At 34.6% G+C, this 18914-nt stretch overlaps 1 protein-coding gene across 8 annotated transcripts in view; it reads right to left on the bottom strand.

The window, feature by feature from the left end:
• Window positions 1-18914, bottom strand: part of LOC101890348 (transient receptor potential cation channel trpm) — a 279771-nt gene that overhangs the window by 43055 nt on the left and 217802 nt on the right. For all 8 annotated transcript variants that reach the window (XM_059126496.1, XM_011297763.3, XM_059126476.1 and 5 more), the window contains 6 exons: window positions 14457-14593; window positions 13648-13804; window positions 9629-9776; window positions 6220-6406; window positions 5814-5970; window positions 5516-5617 (listed from right to left, as the gene is read on the bottom strand). In XM_059126496.1, coding sequence (XP_058982479.1) covers window positions 5516-5617; window positions 5814-5970; window positions 6220-6406; window positions 9629-9776; window positions 13648-13804; window positions 14457-14593 — 888 coding nt within the window. The remainder of the gene's footprint in view (window positions 1-5515; window positions 5618-5813; window positions 5971-6219; window positions 6407-9628; window positions 9777-13647; window positions 13805-14456; window positions 14594-18914) is intronic.

Below are 18914 nucleotides of genomic sequence, written 5' to 3'. Positions count from 1 at the left end.
TGTTTCTCGTCATTGTAAATGTACTCGGCAAACTTTGGCGGTTAATAAAACTCTACAACCCAAAAAGGTAGCAGCAATTCAAACAAATAAAACTTTTGTAAATCTGAATCCTTTAGGCACCTCTATCGAATAAAAGTTTTTTTTTTTGTTGACATTTGACACCATTTTGTGTAGTTAAACAGAACATCAAATTTTTCTGCACTCCAATTTTAACTTGAGACTTGAGTCTGTACTGGCTAGATTGACTTTGATTCCAAAACTATTCACCTTGACAGTTTTGTGATTTATATAGGTTTCGTTATTTTTATGAAGTTTTGTTAGTTCAAAATGTTTGTCTTAGAAAAGCGCATTAGGAAAACATCAAGTCGGGCGAGATTTTTATGGCGGAAATACAAAAAAAAAGGAAGGAAAGTGGTCTCATATCGATAGCTCCTATAAAAAAACAACTCCTTGAACGAAAATAGGTCAGTAGATAGACATGCCAGTGAACCATTTTACTGGAGATAAAGTTTAAATCATGAAACACATTTTGAATTAGGATAAAACACTTTCTTACATTTTTCGTACAGAAACACATTCAATATTGAAAAAAGTCTTACTAAAACGGTTGACTAAATTTTACCCTTACTAAAAGTGTTATTGTTTATTATGAAATACAAAGCCAATTGCCTTTCGCAAGTCTTCGATAGAATAATACAGACAATTTTTTTAAAATATAAAGTTTTCAACTGTTTCCATTTTGGCACAAATTCAAAATTGTGTGTATTGCATAAAACTGATATGCTAAAATTTCTAAATAAAACCAGTAAAGGAAGTCCTAAAGTCGGGCGGGGCCGATTTTATGATACCCTACACCACTTTGCTAATTTAGTTGAGCTCCACTTAATAATTAAAAGTTTTTATGGGAGAATTCAATCATACACGCTATGATTATAATTATAATTTAAAATTCAAAGAAATAAATATGCCGAAGCATTTGTATCTTTTAAATTCGGACTTGTATTGCCCATTTGGTGCGAAATTAATTTGAAATCGGATAAAAATATATATTGGAACTATATCCAAATCTGAACCGATCTCGATAAAATTTGGCAAAGATATTTCTGAGCTGTATTTGATATATTTCCCTGAATATCGTTGTTACGGAGTGCATATTACGGCTGTAGGTAACAAATACAATAAATCGGATGAACAATATATATGGGAGCTATAACTATATCTGAACCGATCTTCACCAAATTTGGCATACTACCTTCTAGACTAAATTCGGTCGTATGTGCCAAATTCCATCCCATTTGGACAAATATTAGACGTTTGGTGCACAATAAATGGTAAATCGGACGAAGTTAAATATTGGAGCTGTATCCAAATCTGAACCGATCTCGATAAAATTTAGCAAATGTATTTTTGAGCTGTATTTAATATATTTCCCCAAATATTGTTGTTACAGAGTGCATACTACGGCTGCGGAGGACAAAAATAAAAAAGTCGGTTGAACAATATATATAGGAGCTATAGCTATATCCAAACTGATTTCGATCACATTTGGCATACTTTTATATGCGGATAATAAATGCGACCTGCATTTTGTTCACAAGAATACATGGACAGACGGACGGACGGACAACTCAGAAAGTGATTCTATGCAGATCATCAAAAGGAACTATGGGTCTATTTCGTTTCCTTTTGCCTGTTACAAATAAATGCACAAAGACATAATACCCTGACCACCTTGTGGTGTAGGGTATAAAAATAAGGTTCTAATTACCATCTATAACACCATTGTATTCTAAGTTTGCGCTAAAAAGTATATAATACATTAAAATGTTTGTGTTAGGCCAACCATGTGGTGTATCGATCTTCCAATTTCCCCGATTTACGTCGATCTAGTTATGATTGTCCATCGAGTCGTCGTCTCGTCGTCGTTACAGGTCGCAGTTATGATCCAATCCGAAATTTTGCATGGAGTTACGATTAGGGTCAGAATAGAAGCCTTTCGTATTTTTAAATATTGGCAAAATATTTGAAATAGTTGAAATGTACCTCTGCAGATCCCAATTATGGACCAATCGAGGTAATTTTGCATGGAGTTAGAGTTTATGACATCAAATCCCACCGTGGTTTGGATTGTTTTTCGGTAATGTTTAGCAGGTGCAATGGACTACAGCTTTTGTTGAAAAAATATCAACATTTATTTTTAGGTTGAAAAAAAATATTAAAATTTCCATTCAATCGGGAATATCTCTGATTTACTTTCAAACGAAATCAGAAATAATTGATAATCGAACTTCCGACCTTTAGAACGACGAAGATTCTGTATTTTCTGAATACAGTAAAATGCCAAATTAACATCTGGATCCTCTTCAAATTTCACACATTCCAACATTTTAACTAAGGTAGCGGTGCAGTAACGATCTCCATTGACCGTAACGCGAGCTCCGGCCTCATTTTTGAAAAAATAAGGTCCGATTATGCCACCAGCGTAAAAACCGCACCATACGGTGCATTTTCTGGATGTAATGGAGTCTATAGAGTCTCTTGTGGATTGGTCTCACTCCATACGCGGCAATTTTGCTTATTAACAAACCCGTTAAGCCAAAAATGCGCCTCATCGCTGAACACAATTTTGCGATAAAACAACGGGTCATTTGCCAACTGCTCTAGAGCCTGATTTTTAAAGTAAATTTGGATAATTTCGTAGCATTGTTCAAGCGTGAGTCTATTCATGATGATTAGTCAGAGTATACTGAAGCAAATAAAAAAAGTTTCATCAAAATTTAATTTTTTGTGTTACTTTTTACAATTTAAAGTTCTATCTAGCTTAAAAAACACCCTTTATAAAAGAATCTTAAACTTAAAGTTTTTTATACCCTCAGTACTACCGTCCAAATAACGGTTTTAGACTCTAGGTCTCTTTGGAAGAAATCCGATTCAGGACATGTGGAGTTAATCTAGTGGTGTCCGTTTGTCTCTCCGTATGTCTGGCTAACTCTCGAATCGAGTATTACAACTCTTATAAATTGTGGAATTTGAACGATTTTTTGTGAAGATGGTAGATATCAGTCCGCACCTTCCTCCTCCTTAGAGATTTAACATAACAAAGGATCATAAATGCCAAATAAACATCTGGATCCTCTTCAAATGTCACACATTCCTACATTATAACTAAGGCACGATCTGTTGTAAGAAGATAAATATCGGTTCACCCCTTCTGGTATATATTAGCATAAAATTGGATTTTCTATACATTTCGCACAACTCAAAAATTGTTTCCGTATTAGATTAAGTCGAATACTTCAGTCCAATATATCTGGTACACGCTCATTTCTGCTTTTTAAAACTGATCTAAAATGATCAGATCGATATAGTCCAAATATGGCATGTTGCTTTATTTATATAAGACTTAGGTCAGACACGAAATGGTCAATATTGGCCCACCACAAAGGGTAAAAAGTTTGAATATAAAAATTATTTGGCACTTTTTTATTTGTTTTGAATTCTCCATAGCACGGAAGAGAAAGGAAATAAAAAATGTGGCTTGATCTTGATGCTTCAAAAACCGGTCTAAGCTCTTCTTCACGATTATATGACATGACATCTCTAGAAGAATGAAATGGACCAAAAACACGCATATGCAAGAAATCCATATTCTAGCGAATTTACGTTACATAAGAAGTAAAAATGCTGTATGTTCGGCCGGGCCGAACATTCAATACCCTCCACCATTTGGAACGAATTTGGTAATTTAAAAAAAAAATACAATCCGTTAAAAATTCTGTTAAAATCTTAAAAGTAACAAATGTAGCCGTTATATTAGGGTCTATACGACGAATTTTCTATCATAGGCTGTAGTATCCATTACAAACTTTATATACTAAATTTGAAACAAATCCGGTGCATATATTCGCTAAAATCATCAATATACCGAATATCGAGAGGTACCCGTGATATGGTGGCTATACGAAGACGTGGACCTGCACAGAAAATTTTCTGTCATACAAACAAGTAAAAACATGTTACGATCAGCTGGGCCGAACACCCAATAGCCATTCCAATAGGTAAGGAAAACCTTTGAAAATAAATGTATTCGGATTCAGTACTCAAACGCGTTTTCTTTTAAACAGCAATTCCCAACGAAATCGGAGAATTTGTTAAAAACTTCGGATATTTTAATGGCGGCAGTGCAAAATTATGAAAATCCTCCATATCGGGAGGTACCATTACATGGGGACATAGAAAAGGGTAGACCTGTATAGGCAATGTTCCGTCACTATAAGCAGAATATAAAAAAAAATAAGTTAAAAAAATTCATTAGAAAGAAAAAGTTAAAATCATATCGGGGTACCGCTATATTGGGGATATAGGAAAGCGTGTTCCCATATACGCAATTGGTTAGTATCTACTGCGAACATCAAAATTTTCACTGCCCTTGTAAATGTGCCTTAAATCTTGAAAATACTGAATATCTTGAGGTACCGTGACATCCGACTATAGGAAAACGTGGATCTATGTAGACAATGTTCTGCCGCAGGATGTGGAATTATTACCATCTCTAAATACCGAATATCTAATAATTTTATTAAAAAATGAGGCTTAAATCATCAAAATACCTAACATCCGGAGATGTCGTTATATAGGGGTTATATGAAAACCTGGAACTACCTTCCTAGTATTTAATCCTAGACATAATATACCAACAATAAGTAATTGTACAAAAATTCAGAAACCTCTGCCAACTCCTTCAATTTTTGGTCATATTTTATATGAACTCGCTACATAGTGCGTCGTTGGTACAAATGTAGCCTTTTATTAAATTCCTTACCGTGACTTTATGTTACTATTTTCAATGCAATTCTGGGACAGTTTGTTTCGTCCTTAGGGACAATATTTTAAACTTGTTTAATTGCTTTAATTTTAACCTCTATTTTTTACGTTTCTCCTCATAAGCTGCTGAAACTACAATTTTCTTCTTTTTATGCTTATCCATTTTCATTTTGCAAAGAGGTTTAAGAAACCCCCTAAATTATTCCACCACTTTGACCATTTTCAACTTTAGCTATTGAATTTTGAAAAGTAACCGAACGGACAATGCCTTTGTTCGTAATTATAAAGAAATTTACCTTTCTATTGAATCGAAATTATACACAAACATTCTTATTTTAATATCAATTAAATTTCGAACAGAATGCTGCACAGAATTTAAATAAATTTTCAAATCAGGATAATCTATATGAATTAAATTCAAATTAATTACATACAATCCCAATATACCAAGTACTGTGGCTATGGATATGTGTAGGTGGTATGGGTTTGAACAGAGCATATTTTCAATTTATGTGGCCTGGAATTTGCCATGCTTTAATTTTTTTATTTGTTTCCTATTATTTTAATGAAAAGAGCCTGGCAGGACCCCTGGGATGAAATCGATTTGTGCCATCAATGCCAAATACAACAACAACAACAGAAAATCGAAAACAAAATACATTATAATGAGAGAGCGAACTAGAGTACATACCTGTAGGCGCCACCCATTAATTTATTAATAACTAGACCAATATCGTGTAAAGTATAAACGTATCCTTTGGGTATATGCGGACGAACATCGCGTAAAATATAGCTGAAAAAAAAAAGAATGGAATGGAATGGCAAACAAAAGAATAAATTATTAAATATTTTGTGTTGAACACATGTCTCGACATAAATAGCCTTTGGGGCCAAATACAATGATCCCATGTTTTCTTTTTTTTTTTGTCTTTTTCTTTTTTAAAAATGTAAATGATTTCGAACAAAGGGAGAGAGGGGATGGCACTTACCCTAAAGTATTTGCTGGACCGTGTTTGGTATTGTAAAGTTCCTCAAGGCGTGGTATTGTCAGAAATTTCTTCATTGAAACACCATTTTCCAATAGCAACTTAACAAAATCGATTCTGTCGTGTTCCAGTGCCTGCATCATGGCCTCATCGAGAGCTCCTTGGGGATTTAAAGTAAGCAAGCAAGCACCCACACCCACACAGACAAACAGGCGAATAAACAAAAACCGAAAAATACACGATAGAAAGAAAAAGGAAATGAGAAAATTATTGAAATTTTATGCAAAGTCCATTATGAGAAATAGGATATGATTGGGTCGTGACGACTCATCGCCATTCAATTGATGTTTCTTGAGCTATTTGGGGGGTTTTGTTTCGTTTTCTGCAGATTACAATCCCATTAACTTACCGTTCGGCCATTCTTGGCCGTAGACGAAAATCTCACTGCGTGCTATGTCAACACGATTCCAGGTCAATGCCAAACTCAATTGCTCCGGTGGACTCAAGTGCTGCGATTTGAAGAGGGCCGTTAAAATGGTTTGATCCAATTCCTGTGCCTCACCTTCTGGCTTTTCTTGAATTCGAAATATTGTTATCTGTTGGAGAGTAATTCGTATTGTATTAAATATTGAGATGAAATCAATTAAAGAAGAATGAAAAAATATTAAATTCAAGAATATTGAGATTAACTAATGCTTTAAAATAATCGAAGTTGATAGCGTGTTTATTGGTGTATTTATTATTAAAGAATGGTAACTGAAAATCTGAAATAAGAAATAAGAACCGATTCGTTTGGTTGCCTTTTTAAATGCACAACATCGATATGTATATATTGGGCCGATATTAATAATATTGCACAGGAAGATGTATCTTCCCATTAAGATCAAGAAATATATAAATATACGAAATTATGAAATTGTTATTCATTTTTAATCAACGATCCTTAAGTAACAAATTGCAGTTAAGTCAACAGTTCAAATAGTCGACCTTTGTTAACAATTCTTTTGAGCTTCGGTTGACTAATAATGGGTTATTCCAGTAAAAACTTCCTTATAGAAATAGTATGCTAACACTTATTATACATGGCTACAGAGGGTATTTATCATTTCTTACGGCCCAAAGTTTCCTCATGAAATAACCGTGTTAGACCCTAGGTCTCTTTGGACCAACTTCGTTTCAGGACATTTGGATTGATCAAGGGGTGTCCGTCCGTCTGTCTGTCTGGTGCCCACGATAACTTTCGAAACTTATATCGTGTTTGGAGATGGACAAAATCGGACCACTCCTCCTGGTATCTCATCCACAAAGGGTAACAATTCTAAAAGAAAATAATGCAACTCATTGAAAGAGAAAATATCATTAGATTTCTTTCAAACTTGGCAAAATGGTAAGAAGAATACAATTGCGTTCTAATTTTCCAATAGCCATAGGTCTGGTCTGGTATGAAGATTTAATAAATCGTACCACTCCTTCTTGTACCTCCCTCACGAAGGGTAAACATTTTGAATAATCGCAAGGCTTATAAAATCTGAAGGAAGAATCCCATTATGAAATTCGACATATCACAATATTTCTTCCAATTATGGATCTTGTATGAAAATGGAATCTCCCCCACAACTGGTCAAAATTTTGAATACCTATCACACTCAAAATGCAAAATTAACATTCAAATCTTTTTTAACTTGACACACCCAACATTTTTACCAACACAATATCTATAGCAATATGGGATTTATAAGCCCACTCCTACCTCCTCTACAAGGGGCAACATTTTTATACCTTCCACGATAGTATGGAGGATATATTAATTTTGTAATTCCGTTTGTAAAATCGTTGTAGCCTCCGAAGGGCAACTCCCTATATTCGGTATTTTTAAAATTTTAACAGAATTTTTAACGGATTCTATTTTTTTTAAACTTCAAACTCATTCTAATTGGTGTATGGTATTCAAAATTCGCCCCGGCCTAACTTACAGCTTTTTAACTTGTTAATAAATATCTTTTTCATTAAATTTAAAACAGGTCAGCGATTTTCTTCAATATTTCTTTTAACCATAGGTCCAATTTAAGCTGCAGGGAAGCCTTGGAACACTCTAGGTTGTCAATCAAGCTTTGTTGGGTTCCCGGCCATTACAATATCACAGGTAACGAAACTGCAGATGAATTGGCCAGGCTAGGATCCGAATCAACTACAATAGAAATAGATAATTCGGTCAAACCACCACTGTGCCACTTCCTACAGATCGTTCGCAAACACTACCAGGAAAAGACACAACAAAAATGGCTGGATGAAACGTGGTACATCTCCAAAAGAATCTGGCCTGTGCTCTCAGAGAAGAGAACAAGATCGCTGATGTCATTGTCTAAACCAGATTTAAAACTTGTGGTGGGCATCATCACAGGTCACTGTAAGGTGAGGGCTATGACCTCAAAATGGGACAGCGATGATATTGATTACTGCAGGATCTGTCAAGATGAAGAAGAAATTGAGACAATCGAACACTTGCTCTGCCACTGCCCAGCGCTCATTAACGTGAGACATAAACTAGTGGGAGAACTAGTGTCACGTGATTTGTCCTCTTTTTCTACCACGGACCCTGCAGTGATCCTTCAATTAGCCAGAAGGTTCAAGTGGCTAAAGACGACACGGCAAACTCAGCCGTAGACTACGTACTATCTATTTCCTACTGTCAATTCTTATACTTTCTCTATCTTTCGCTCTAACTCTTTCCTAGGATGAACACAATGGACCTATAGGTCTCCGAGTGGAGCAGTTGCTAAATGCAGCTGCGCGTCCTTTAACCTAACCTAACCTATAGGTCCAATGAAAATATGAGATATATAGGTCCACTCTTTCTGGTTCCACCCCCAAAAAAGTTCAAAATATTGGCTAAGGCTATATATCTTTCACAAATCGACGAATACTTTTTAACTTGTTTCCACATGATCTTGGTAGTTTGACATAGCATTCATTCAGGTACTGTATTACCTGGAAAAATTCTATTACCAAATAATCAGCTTCTTAGATCATGTTGGCAGCAGTAACATCTTACAGAACCCTTACTTTAACGTAAGTAAGTACCATGGGAATTAAGTACTTTCCAGAGCCAATAAATACAATACAAAGAGTGGCACGTGTTCCTTTTTTTCATACAATTTTATATAGTTCTTAAAATTCTACTATAGGTCTAAATCCTATCTAAACGAACGGTTTGTAGTTACAAATTCCAAAAAAATTGTTCATCCTTATGGCAAACTTTTTTAAGGCTTTTATAAAGCCTTGACCATATACATTGGGACCACAATATTTTGAGACAAATTTCAAAATATTTACTATAGGCCTTTGAAAAATTTTAAAGAACCGTTGCTTTAAGAATCATTGGTTTAAAAAAACCGTTACATTTTTGGAAAAATTCCTATATAAAGGTTAACCCTAATTCAAGTTTTTTTTCCACTTAATTTCGACAAATGTTGGGGTTATTTATTAAATAATCAATATATTTTATAAATTATCAATATAGGTCCACCCTTATATAGATATCCCTGATTTAAGGTATTGCGAGGGTTTCGGCCACATTTCTAATCGATTTGACTAAAATTTTTACTTTTCTTTCTTCGGTGGTATAAAAACTTAGTTAATTTGGGAGCACAGCTAGTTAAAAAGGGAGCACAATTGAAATTTGTTTAGTTCGAAGGCAACCATCAAATTGTGGGAACATAATTTTAACTGGTTTGATACTTTCATAAAAGCCTAGTTTTAAACGATTCTATTCTAATTTAAAACTTAACAGTTCATTAAAAATTCTTCATGTTTCTTACCAAGTTCTTATTGCGAGTGCATTGCAACAGCTCCTGGTAGAGTTTCTCTGCCTGATCGGAGCCCACTTCAAATGTTTTCTGTATGGTGCCAATAAGATAGTCTCTCATGGATTCCAACACCGGCTGTTCATCACCATCCGAGGCATATCTGAAAAGAGAAATTCAAATGAATAAATAAATAAATCGAAGAGAAAAGATGAAAGAAGAAAATACCATTAGCTTGATGCATTAAGACACTCTTTTTTGTATTTTGTAAAATTAAAAAATATAGCGCTTTAAATAAAGTTGCAAACACAGCAACAATGAATTGAATGAAAGGATTAAAATGGTGGCCAAGGGGTGCCGTACCAACAAATAGGAAAATTTACTATAATAGCCGCTGCATTGTGGCTGACTTTAATATAAATTGCGGTGTAAAAAAAAACGCCAAGAAAATGCTCCAGAAACTGGTCAAAAAATAATTAATTAAAACATAGTAAATGTTTGGCGAGATGCAAAACCACAACAGTCAGCACTTTCAATGACCACCAACCACCACCAAATTATAATAGCCGACCTTTCAACATTTATGTTTCCATTGGTTTGGGGTTTTGCCAGCCACTCCCCGTATCAAATTGCGGCGAAAGTGGTTTCAGTTACCAAAGACAAAGGGAACGTTTGGCTATGGCCTCTCAAAGGTTGAATGTAATTAAAATTTGTTTATTCTGTAGATGTGCATATTTTATAAAACTTTTCAGAAATTCTTTAAAAAGGGGAAATGAAAATAAAAAGGGGGTTAAATTTATTAGGGATTAAAAGAGGCTAACAACTTGGAATTAAAATGAGATAAATGTTATTGAAAATATAATACATGGCCTTATATCTTTGAAGGTACTGAGGGTTATACAAAATATGATGGTATTTAATTTGGACAGCTTCTAAACTTTTTGAAAGGCGAAGTTGATAGAGAATTTAAGGGACATTTGTTCTTAATTAAATGAAAATCAAACACTATTCCATGTGGAATACGATTTCAGTTTTGTAAGTCTGCAATGAAATCGTAGCTCCAGCAAAAAGTTTTCACAGTAAATATAAGTTGTTCCATTTTTTTTCATAGAAAACTCTTTACGAAAATCCCGTTCCTGTACCAAATTCCAATTAAGGTAGAAGTGACACAGACAAATAACTCAGCATTTTTCAATTAAACTTTTAACCGGTTATTTTTTTATTCAAAGACATTCATTAAATAGTTAGTTTTTTTCATTTATTTATTTATTGGCATTTAAAAATGAGCAGCGTGGTCGGTTCACTCAATTCGATCATAGTCAATGAGATTATCTCTTCGTCTATATCGTTATTTGTCTATGCCTGTACCCGAAAACTAATAAAAATTTAGTTAAATTTGAGAGAAAGCAAACAATGGGAATGATTAATACTCCACTTAAAAACTGTTTACTAGAAAACCTTCGTCAAGAAAAGTATTAGCATGATTGTAAACTTTCCAGCAAAAGAACTAGATATAAGTTTTAAAGTACGTTTCGGCACCAGTAACTACTTACAAAACAGAATGTAAACCCCTTTTTTAAATAAAGACATGTCATAGGAAGTATGTTCTTACTAAACTGACGCCAAGAACCAATGAATATGTACCAAAAAACAGTCATTTTATTTTTAGAATGCTAGAGTTGAAAATTGCCTATGCAGGTCCACGTCTTTGCATAGCCCCCTATATCTGGCATTTGGATGATTTTAGAATTCTTTCAAATTTCGTGGTTGATGTTCGTAATGGGTACTGCAATGAATGACACAAAAGTGTCTATACGGATCCACGTTTTCGTATAGCCCCCATATAAGGGTACCTCCCAATATTTGATATTTTGATGAATTTAACAAAATTTTTACCGGAATTGTTTAAAATTTTGTATTTAAAGTTCGTATGGGTGATACAACTTATAAGAAAAAATCGCGTGTGCATGTCCTCGTATTCGAATAGCACCCATGTAACGATACCTACCGATATTCGGTATTTTGATGGTTTAGAGGTATTATTCGCCAGAATCGTTTCAAATTTCGTAATGGGTACTACAGTCTGTGATAAAAAATTAATTATGAAGGAACACGTCTTCATAACGCTCCCATATAAGGGATAGAATTTGAACGACTTTTTCTACGGTTTTTATACCCTCCACCATACTATGGAGGGTATATTAACTTTGTCATTCCGTTCGTAACTTCTCGAAATACTCATGTCAGACCCAACAAAGTATATATTTCTTGATCAACGTAAAATTCTAAGTCGATTTAGTCATGTCCGTCTGTCTGTCTGTCCGTCTGTTTGTTGTAATCACGCTATCTTTCGAACGAATTGAGATAAAAGGCTAACATTTTGCACACGTGTTTACCTTTCCAGTAGGCAGGATAAGTTTGTAAATGGGCCATGTAGGTCCACGTTTTCATATAGCCCCCATACATAAGTACCTCCCGATATTCGGTATTTTGATGATTTTATGGACATTATTCACCGGAATTGTTTCAATTTTGGTATTTGAAGTTCGAAATGGATACTACAGCCTATGATAGAAAATTATCTGTGCAGGACCACGTCTTCGTATAGCCCCCATACAACGGTACCCCCCCCCCCGATATTCGGTATTTTGATGATTTTAGCGACATTATTCATCGGAATTGTTTCAAATTTGGTATTTGAAGTTCGAAATGGATACTACAGCCTAAGACAGAAAATTGTGTGTGCAGGTCCACGTCTTCGTATAGCCCCCATATAATGGTACCTCCCAAAATTCGGTATTTTGATGATTTTAGCGTCATTATTTAACATAATTGTTTCAAATTACGTATTTAGAGTTCGTAATGGAAACTACAGTCTGTGAGAGAAAATTGTCTATGCAGGTACAGGTCTTCGTATAGGCCCCATATATCAGTACCTCCCTATATTCGATAGGTACAATACTTACCGAATTGACGTTCGTAATGGATGTTATAGCCTGTGACAGAAAATTGTCTATGCTGGTCCAGGTTTTCGCACAGCTCCGATATAACGGTACCGCCCATTATACGATATTTTGCTGATTTTAGCTACATTATTCACCGTTTATTTCAAGTTTCGAATTTCAATATGGTAATGGCTTATGACAAACAAGGCCTATGTAGGTCCATGTCGTATAGACCCCAATATAACGGCTATATTCGGTATTTTAAAATTTTAACAGAATTTTTACGGACTTTATTTTTGAAAATTTACAAATTCGTTCCAAATGGTGGAGGGTATTCAAAGTTCGGCTTGAAAAACTTTCGCAGAAGACTTTTACGCGCTCCCAACAATTTTTAAACTTAAACATATATAATGTACATATATTATATTTATGTTACACACATACAGTTAAAACTATAAAGCATTTCCTTTCGAATGAGTTTTCTTTTTTAATGATAGTATCCCATTCTACGCCAACCCATAAGTTGTTTAAATCTAAATAAAAAGTAAAATCTTCTACAAAAAGGAAGCTAAGTGGTTTTTGTAGATATTTAACAGATTCTATAGTTAAAAGCTCGATAGTGAATTTGTATCATCATAATCCTAAATGTCACTAATGGACACAATTTTCTTTATGCAGGATCCCACTTAAAAATTTAAAACTTAAAAAAAATGTATCCCGAAGTAAACTCATCGGTATTAAAGTCCTTTAAAGATTTCGCAATCCACTTTTACTATTTTTATCTCACACATTTGTCAGTTCATTGATGTAATATTTAGATCAGAGTAATGTATTTCACATAACAAAGCTCATTTATTCACACACACACTCACATAAAGTCAAGCATAATCATTTGTTTTGTCATATGTCTCCTTGGACGGTTATATGCTTGACATTGCACTGCTAGCATGTACAGGTACAATTGTGGTCATATACCAAATGTTTTCTCACTAACCAACCCACCTGTGTCAATCAGCCAGTGAAGCGATGTGCGATGCTCAAAGAAACGGATAGTTTTTTTCGGTGATACTGTTTGCTTTTGTTACTTACTTGTGTACGAATGCTATCAGGTCGGCAGCACGCCCAGATCCATCACAGACCACCACTGGCACGGGTGGCGTATCAGTCACGTATTCAAGAACTGCACGTATCGTATTTGTACCGCCCTCGATAACGAGACAAACGACGGGAGTACTGGAATGTGTAACTGCAACAAATAAGAGAAAACAGAGGGGGAAATAAGAAGCAGCAACCAACAGAAACTATCACCATTTGAAGCGATAGAAAAACCATTTAACAACATTCCCAACAACAAAAACGATTGTCAAAAAAAAGACTTTGGTGTGCTTTACAACATGCTTCGAACATGTCGCAGTAATGCCACGGATTCATGGAATGAATTTGTCCGACATTGTTGGAATATGTATTTCATGTTCGTCATCATGGGATGTCGAGTAATTGTCCCGAGGAGAGAGGATGGGGAATAAATTACATGGTAATTTGCAACGATGCTGTTGTTGCGTTTGTTTTCTCTCTCTCTCTCTCTCTCTCTCTCGTTATGCTACTATAGTCGCCACGGTGTGGAATGAATGAAATGCATGTTTACAATGCCGGAACATGTCTTTCAATGTTGTTAAACGATTTGCATTTCGAAAAGTGAAAGTTTATTTTACCATTGGGAGGAGGGGATTGGTCATAAAATAATTTGCGGAATTTTCAATGTCATGAAACAGTTTGGATTGCAATCGTTTTGTTTTAAATTGAAATTCAAACTATTTCCACAAAATTTTCCACTATTTACAATAACAGCAAAAAATTAGGAGTATATTATCCTGCATAATGATGCAACTTCAACTTACAAGGATGCAGTTTCAAATTCGATATGAACTTCTCTAGTTTCCTGCGCAGTATCAACTCGGCACCATATTTCGCTTGAGTTCCATTGTCGACCAGCAAAAAGTAAGCATGACGATTATTAAGGACGGCAAGTTTAGATCTGAAATGAAGACAAACAGAATGAAAAAAAGTTCAAACAAATATTGTGAAAGAGTTCGGCAGCAATTCAAAGCGAAAACTTTGTAATGATTAGTCGTTGTCCTTCAGTGGGAACCCTTCGTCTCTCTCAATGCAAATAAACATAGTAAATGAAAATTAGCAATTGTATTTATTTTTGAATTGGACATCATTTGCTATTTCTTGTAAATCTCAAGGGCGTGCTTCTATTTTACTTTGAAAGTCCAACGAAACATAAATTCTATTTAATTGCTCTTGTTCTTGTTGTTAAATCCAGCCCTTTCCTAGAAATAAAACGAGACTAGCTGCGACACAGTGTTTTGTTTGAAAATTTATATTCACGTGTTGTTGTTGTATATTGTTGACCTGTTATATTTATTTTACTTATTTGGTTAATAGCTTGGCTTAAGGTCATTAAAAAACTATGTTTTTATTTTTGAATTTTTCCTTTTTTATTCATCCAATATTTCGATTTCCTCCGGAAATCATCTTCAGGGATCTGTTTTACAAAAAACACAAATTACAAACTGATTTTAACAATATATAACACAATAAATAACATACATTTTTAAAGTAAAAAGCTCGTCTATTGAGTTTAAATGTCACTATCAAACTAAGTTTTTCTTTCGTCGGTGTTTATGAACTAGGCTTCTGTAAATGTGAGCACAATGGTCTGTATCGGTTTTATAATTAATGCGTTTGTCATTTGGTAAACTTATAATATGTAACATTTCCAATGTAAATCGTCTTTTGTAATTATTTTCTTGTGCTAATATGTCGACGTTTTTAAGGTCGGGTTTATGTCCTGTCAATGTACAATGGGCAGCTAAAGCAGTCTTCTGTTCGAGAGGCTTGTCACTTTTTTGATCCGATTTATGTCCGGAAAGTCTAGTTTTTAATTTCGTCTTTGTCGTGCCGACATATGACTTTTGGCATACGTCAGCATCGTCCCCATTACATGTTATCCTATAAACTACATTGCACTTGTCCTCATTCTTAATTTTAGATTTTGTTTTACTAAACAGACTGTCGACATTATTACGAGATTTAAACGCTAATTGATAGTGGTCCTTATTGTAGATGTTTGATTTACCAAGTCTTTCTGAGAATCCCGGGATGTAAGTAACAGCTTTATATATCTTTTCTTGTCTTGCCTCCTTTATTTGGTCCGTTTTTGCGTGTATAATTAGGTCGTCAATGGTGCTTTTTGGAAAATCATTTTGGCTTAATATGTGGCGTATTTTTCTTTCGTTCTCTGAGTGGAATTGTTCGTCACTTATATTGAAAATCCTTTTGATAAAATTAGTCGCTGTGTTTATTTTTATTCGTCGAGGGTGTTTAGAATAAAAGTTAATCAATCGTCCTGACGCCGTTGGTTTTTGGTACCAATCTAATATAAGTTTTCTTCCTTTTTTGATTATTATTGAGTCCAAATAGGGTAGTCTGTCATTTTTCTCCAGTTCGTGTGTAAATTGTATGCTCGGGTTGAATGTATTTAGGATATTTAATGTGGTGTTGATATCCGATTTCTTCATTATACAAAAAATGTCGTCTACGTATTTTGTTACTGCTCTCGGCTTTGTCATCAGTTTTTCTAAAGAAGCGTCCAATAATTCCTCCATTACGATGTCAGCAATGATCGGTGACGCTGGTGATCCCATAGGAAGTCCTTTTCGTTGTTCGTACACCTTGTCCGAGTATATGAAATATCTACAGTCCTTTATACAAAAGGTCAGTATTTCTTTAAAAACGTCTTTAGGTATTTTCGTGTATTTTTGTAACATGTTCCACTTTTCATCTATTGTTCTTAAAGCTAGGTTAATCGGTATGCTGGGAAACAACGAAACTACATCAAATGATATTAATACCTCGTCTTCTTCAATCTCCAAATTCATTATCTTGGTTTTAAAATCAATTGCGTCCTTAATGTTATATGGTGAATCCCCTGTCAAGTGTTTTAAAATATTTACAATATACTTGGAAAGTCCGTGAGCTGGTGAATTTATTGAAGAACATATTGGTCTTAGAGGTGTGCTTTCTTTATGTATTTTTGGAAGCCCGTAGATTCTTGGCGCATTTGCAGTATTGATTGTCAATTTATTTTTCTCCATCATATCAATTACTCCCATTTTATATAATTTATCTATTAATTTGTTGTTTTTATTCTGTAATGTCGTAGTTGGGTCCCGCTTTAACCTTTTGTAGGTGCAAATATCATTTAAAATGGTTTTCATTTTCATATCATAGTCCATCTTGTGCATTGCAACCGTCTTTCCCCCTTTATCAGCATTTAATATCAATACATCTTTATTTTCTTTTAAAAATTGTTTTGTTCTACCCACTGTGTCCATTATTAGTTTATCTCTTATACTCAATTTCGTCTGTTGTAAGTGGTCGTCAATTAGAGAGACTATTGCATTTCTCGCGTTCTCTTGATCCTCTTTGTCGTCTAAGGTTTGAATACAAAAACGGACCAAATAAAGGAGGCAAGACAAAAAAAGATATATAAAGCTGTTACTTACATCCCGGGATTCTCAGAAAGACTTGGTAAATCAAACATCTACAATAAGGACCACTATCAATTAGCGTTTAAATCTCGTAATAATGTCGACAGTCTGTTTAGTAAAACAAAATCTAAAATTAAGAATGAGGACAAGTGCAATGTAGTTTATAGGATAACATGTAATGGGGACGATGCTGACGTATGCCAAAAGTCATATGTCGGCACGACAAAGACGAAATTAAAAACTAGACTTTCCGGACATAAATCGGATCAAAAAAGTGACAAGCCTCTCGAACAGAAGACTGCTTTAGCTGCCCATTGTACATTGACAGGACATAAACCCGACCTTAAAACCGTCGACATATTAGCACAAGAAAATAATTACAAAAGACGATTTACATTGGAAATGTTACATATTATAAGTTTACCAAATGACAAACGCATTAATTATAAAACCGATACAGACCATTGTGCTCACATTTACAGAAGCCTAGTTCATAAACACCGACGAAAGAAAAACTTAGTTTGATAGTGACATTTAAACTCAATAGACGAGCTTTTTACTTTAAAAATGTATGTTATTTATTGTGTTATATATTGTTAAAATCAGTTTGTAATTTGTGTTTTTTGTAAAACAGATCCCTGAAGATGATTTCCGGAGGAAATCGAAATATTGGATGAATAAAAAAGGAAAAATTCAAAAATAAAAACATAGTTTTTTAATGACCTTAAGCCAAGCTATTAACCAAATAAGTAATTTATATTCACTTCAATATTTGTTTGAAACGTTTGCCATATAGGGGCGAATGTAATTTGTAAATGGATATTTGATCATTTCTCTAAAAATTTTTCTAAGGATTTTTATACAAGAACAACAACAGGCACCCCTAAACCTCTATATTTTGAGGTAAAGTTTCTGTAACGAATCCTTAAAGTTATTGGATTGTGTAATAACAATATATCTGATTTTCAAAGGTTATAATAATGTATATATTTCCAATATCGATCGGATGGTACACCTTTAATATATCTGGAATCAATACATTCTTGAACTACACTGAGGTGACAGCAGCTGGCGGACCCTGAAATTTTATTTTAGGTATTTGACGTGCATCATTCTGTTCAATACAGAATTATCTCGCTTGAGCCAATCTCAAGTAACTCATACATTGATTGTATGGAACTGTCCGTAAAATGCGGAAATGATTAAGACCGCTTAGAGAATGCAATATCCGTCTGGTACTAGGGGATTTCAATGTCTACCACGAGATGTGAACCGGATGGTTGGTACAGGAGCATAGGAGATAAAAGTGGATAGGCCATATAAAGTTGTTCAATATTTGAATCGATATGAGAATGTTGTGAAACATGGGAAAAATGGCAGGAATTTAGTCAAATTTAACGATGTAACGGCGAACGATCCGAAGTGTAGCTCTAGCTTATCCAACTGCTAATTTGTTAAGTACTCCGTGATTGATAGGCAAAACTAAAACTACTACGTCATGATCAACTAGAAAGAACTATCACAGTTTCCGATGGTTGATTTTGCAAAGGTCATCGCCAAGTCATCCAAACCGATGATACTGTTTAACCTCCACTTCTACGGAATGCTTCGTCCTCCAGACAGTACTGAGATCGTAACTTATGCGGATGATTGCACGATCATTGCATCTGGTCTCACCTTCGTTGACTATATGTAAGACTGAAAACTTATCTTGCGGAGCTTGCCGAAAAGTTTCACGGAAGAATATAAAAATATCAGCAAAACTCTACCACGTGCGAAGATGAGAACACAGCTGAA

The sequence above is a fragment of the Musca domestica genome, unplaced genomic scaffold (genome assembly GCF_030504385.1).
Source record: "Musca domestica strain aabys unplaced genomic scaffold, Musca_domestica.polishedcontigs.V.1.1 10, whole genome shotgun sequence".
In the NCBI taxonomy this organism is placed as follows: domain Eukaryota; kingdom Metazoa; phylum Arthropoda; class Insecta; order Diptera; family Muscidae; genus Musca; species Musca domestica.
The sequence above is the reverse complement of the archived record's forward strand: the minus strand, read 5'-3'. Positions and strand labels throughout refer to the sequence as shown.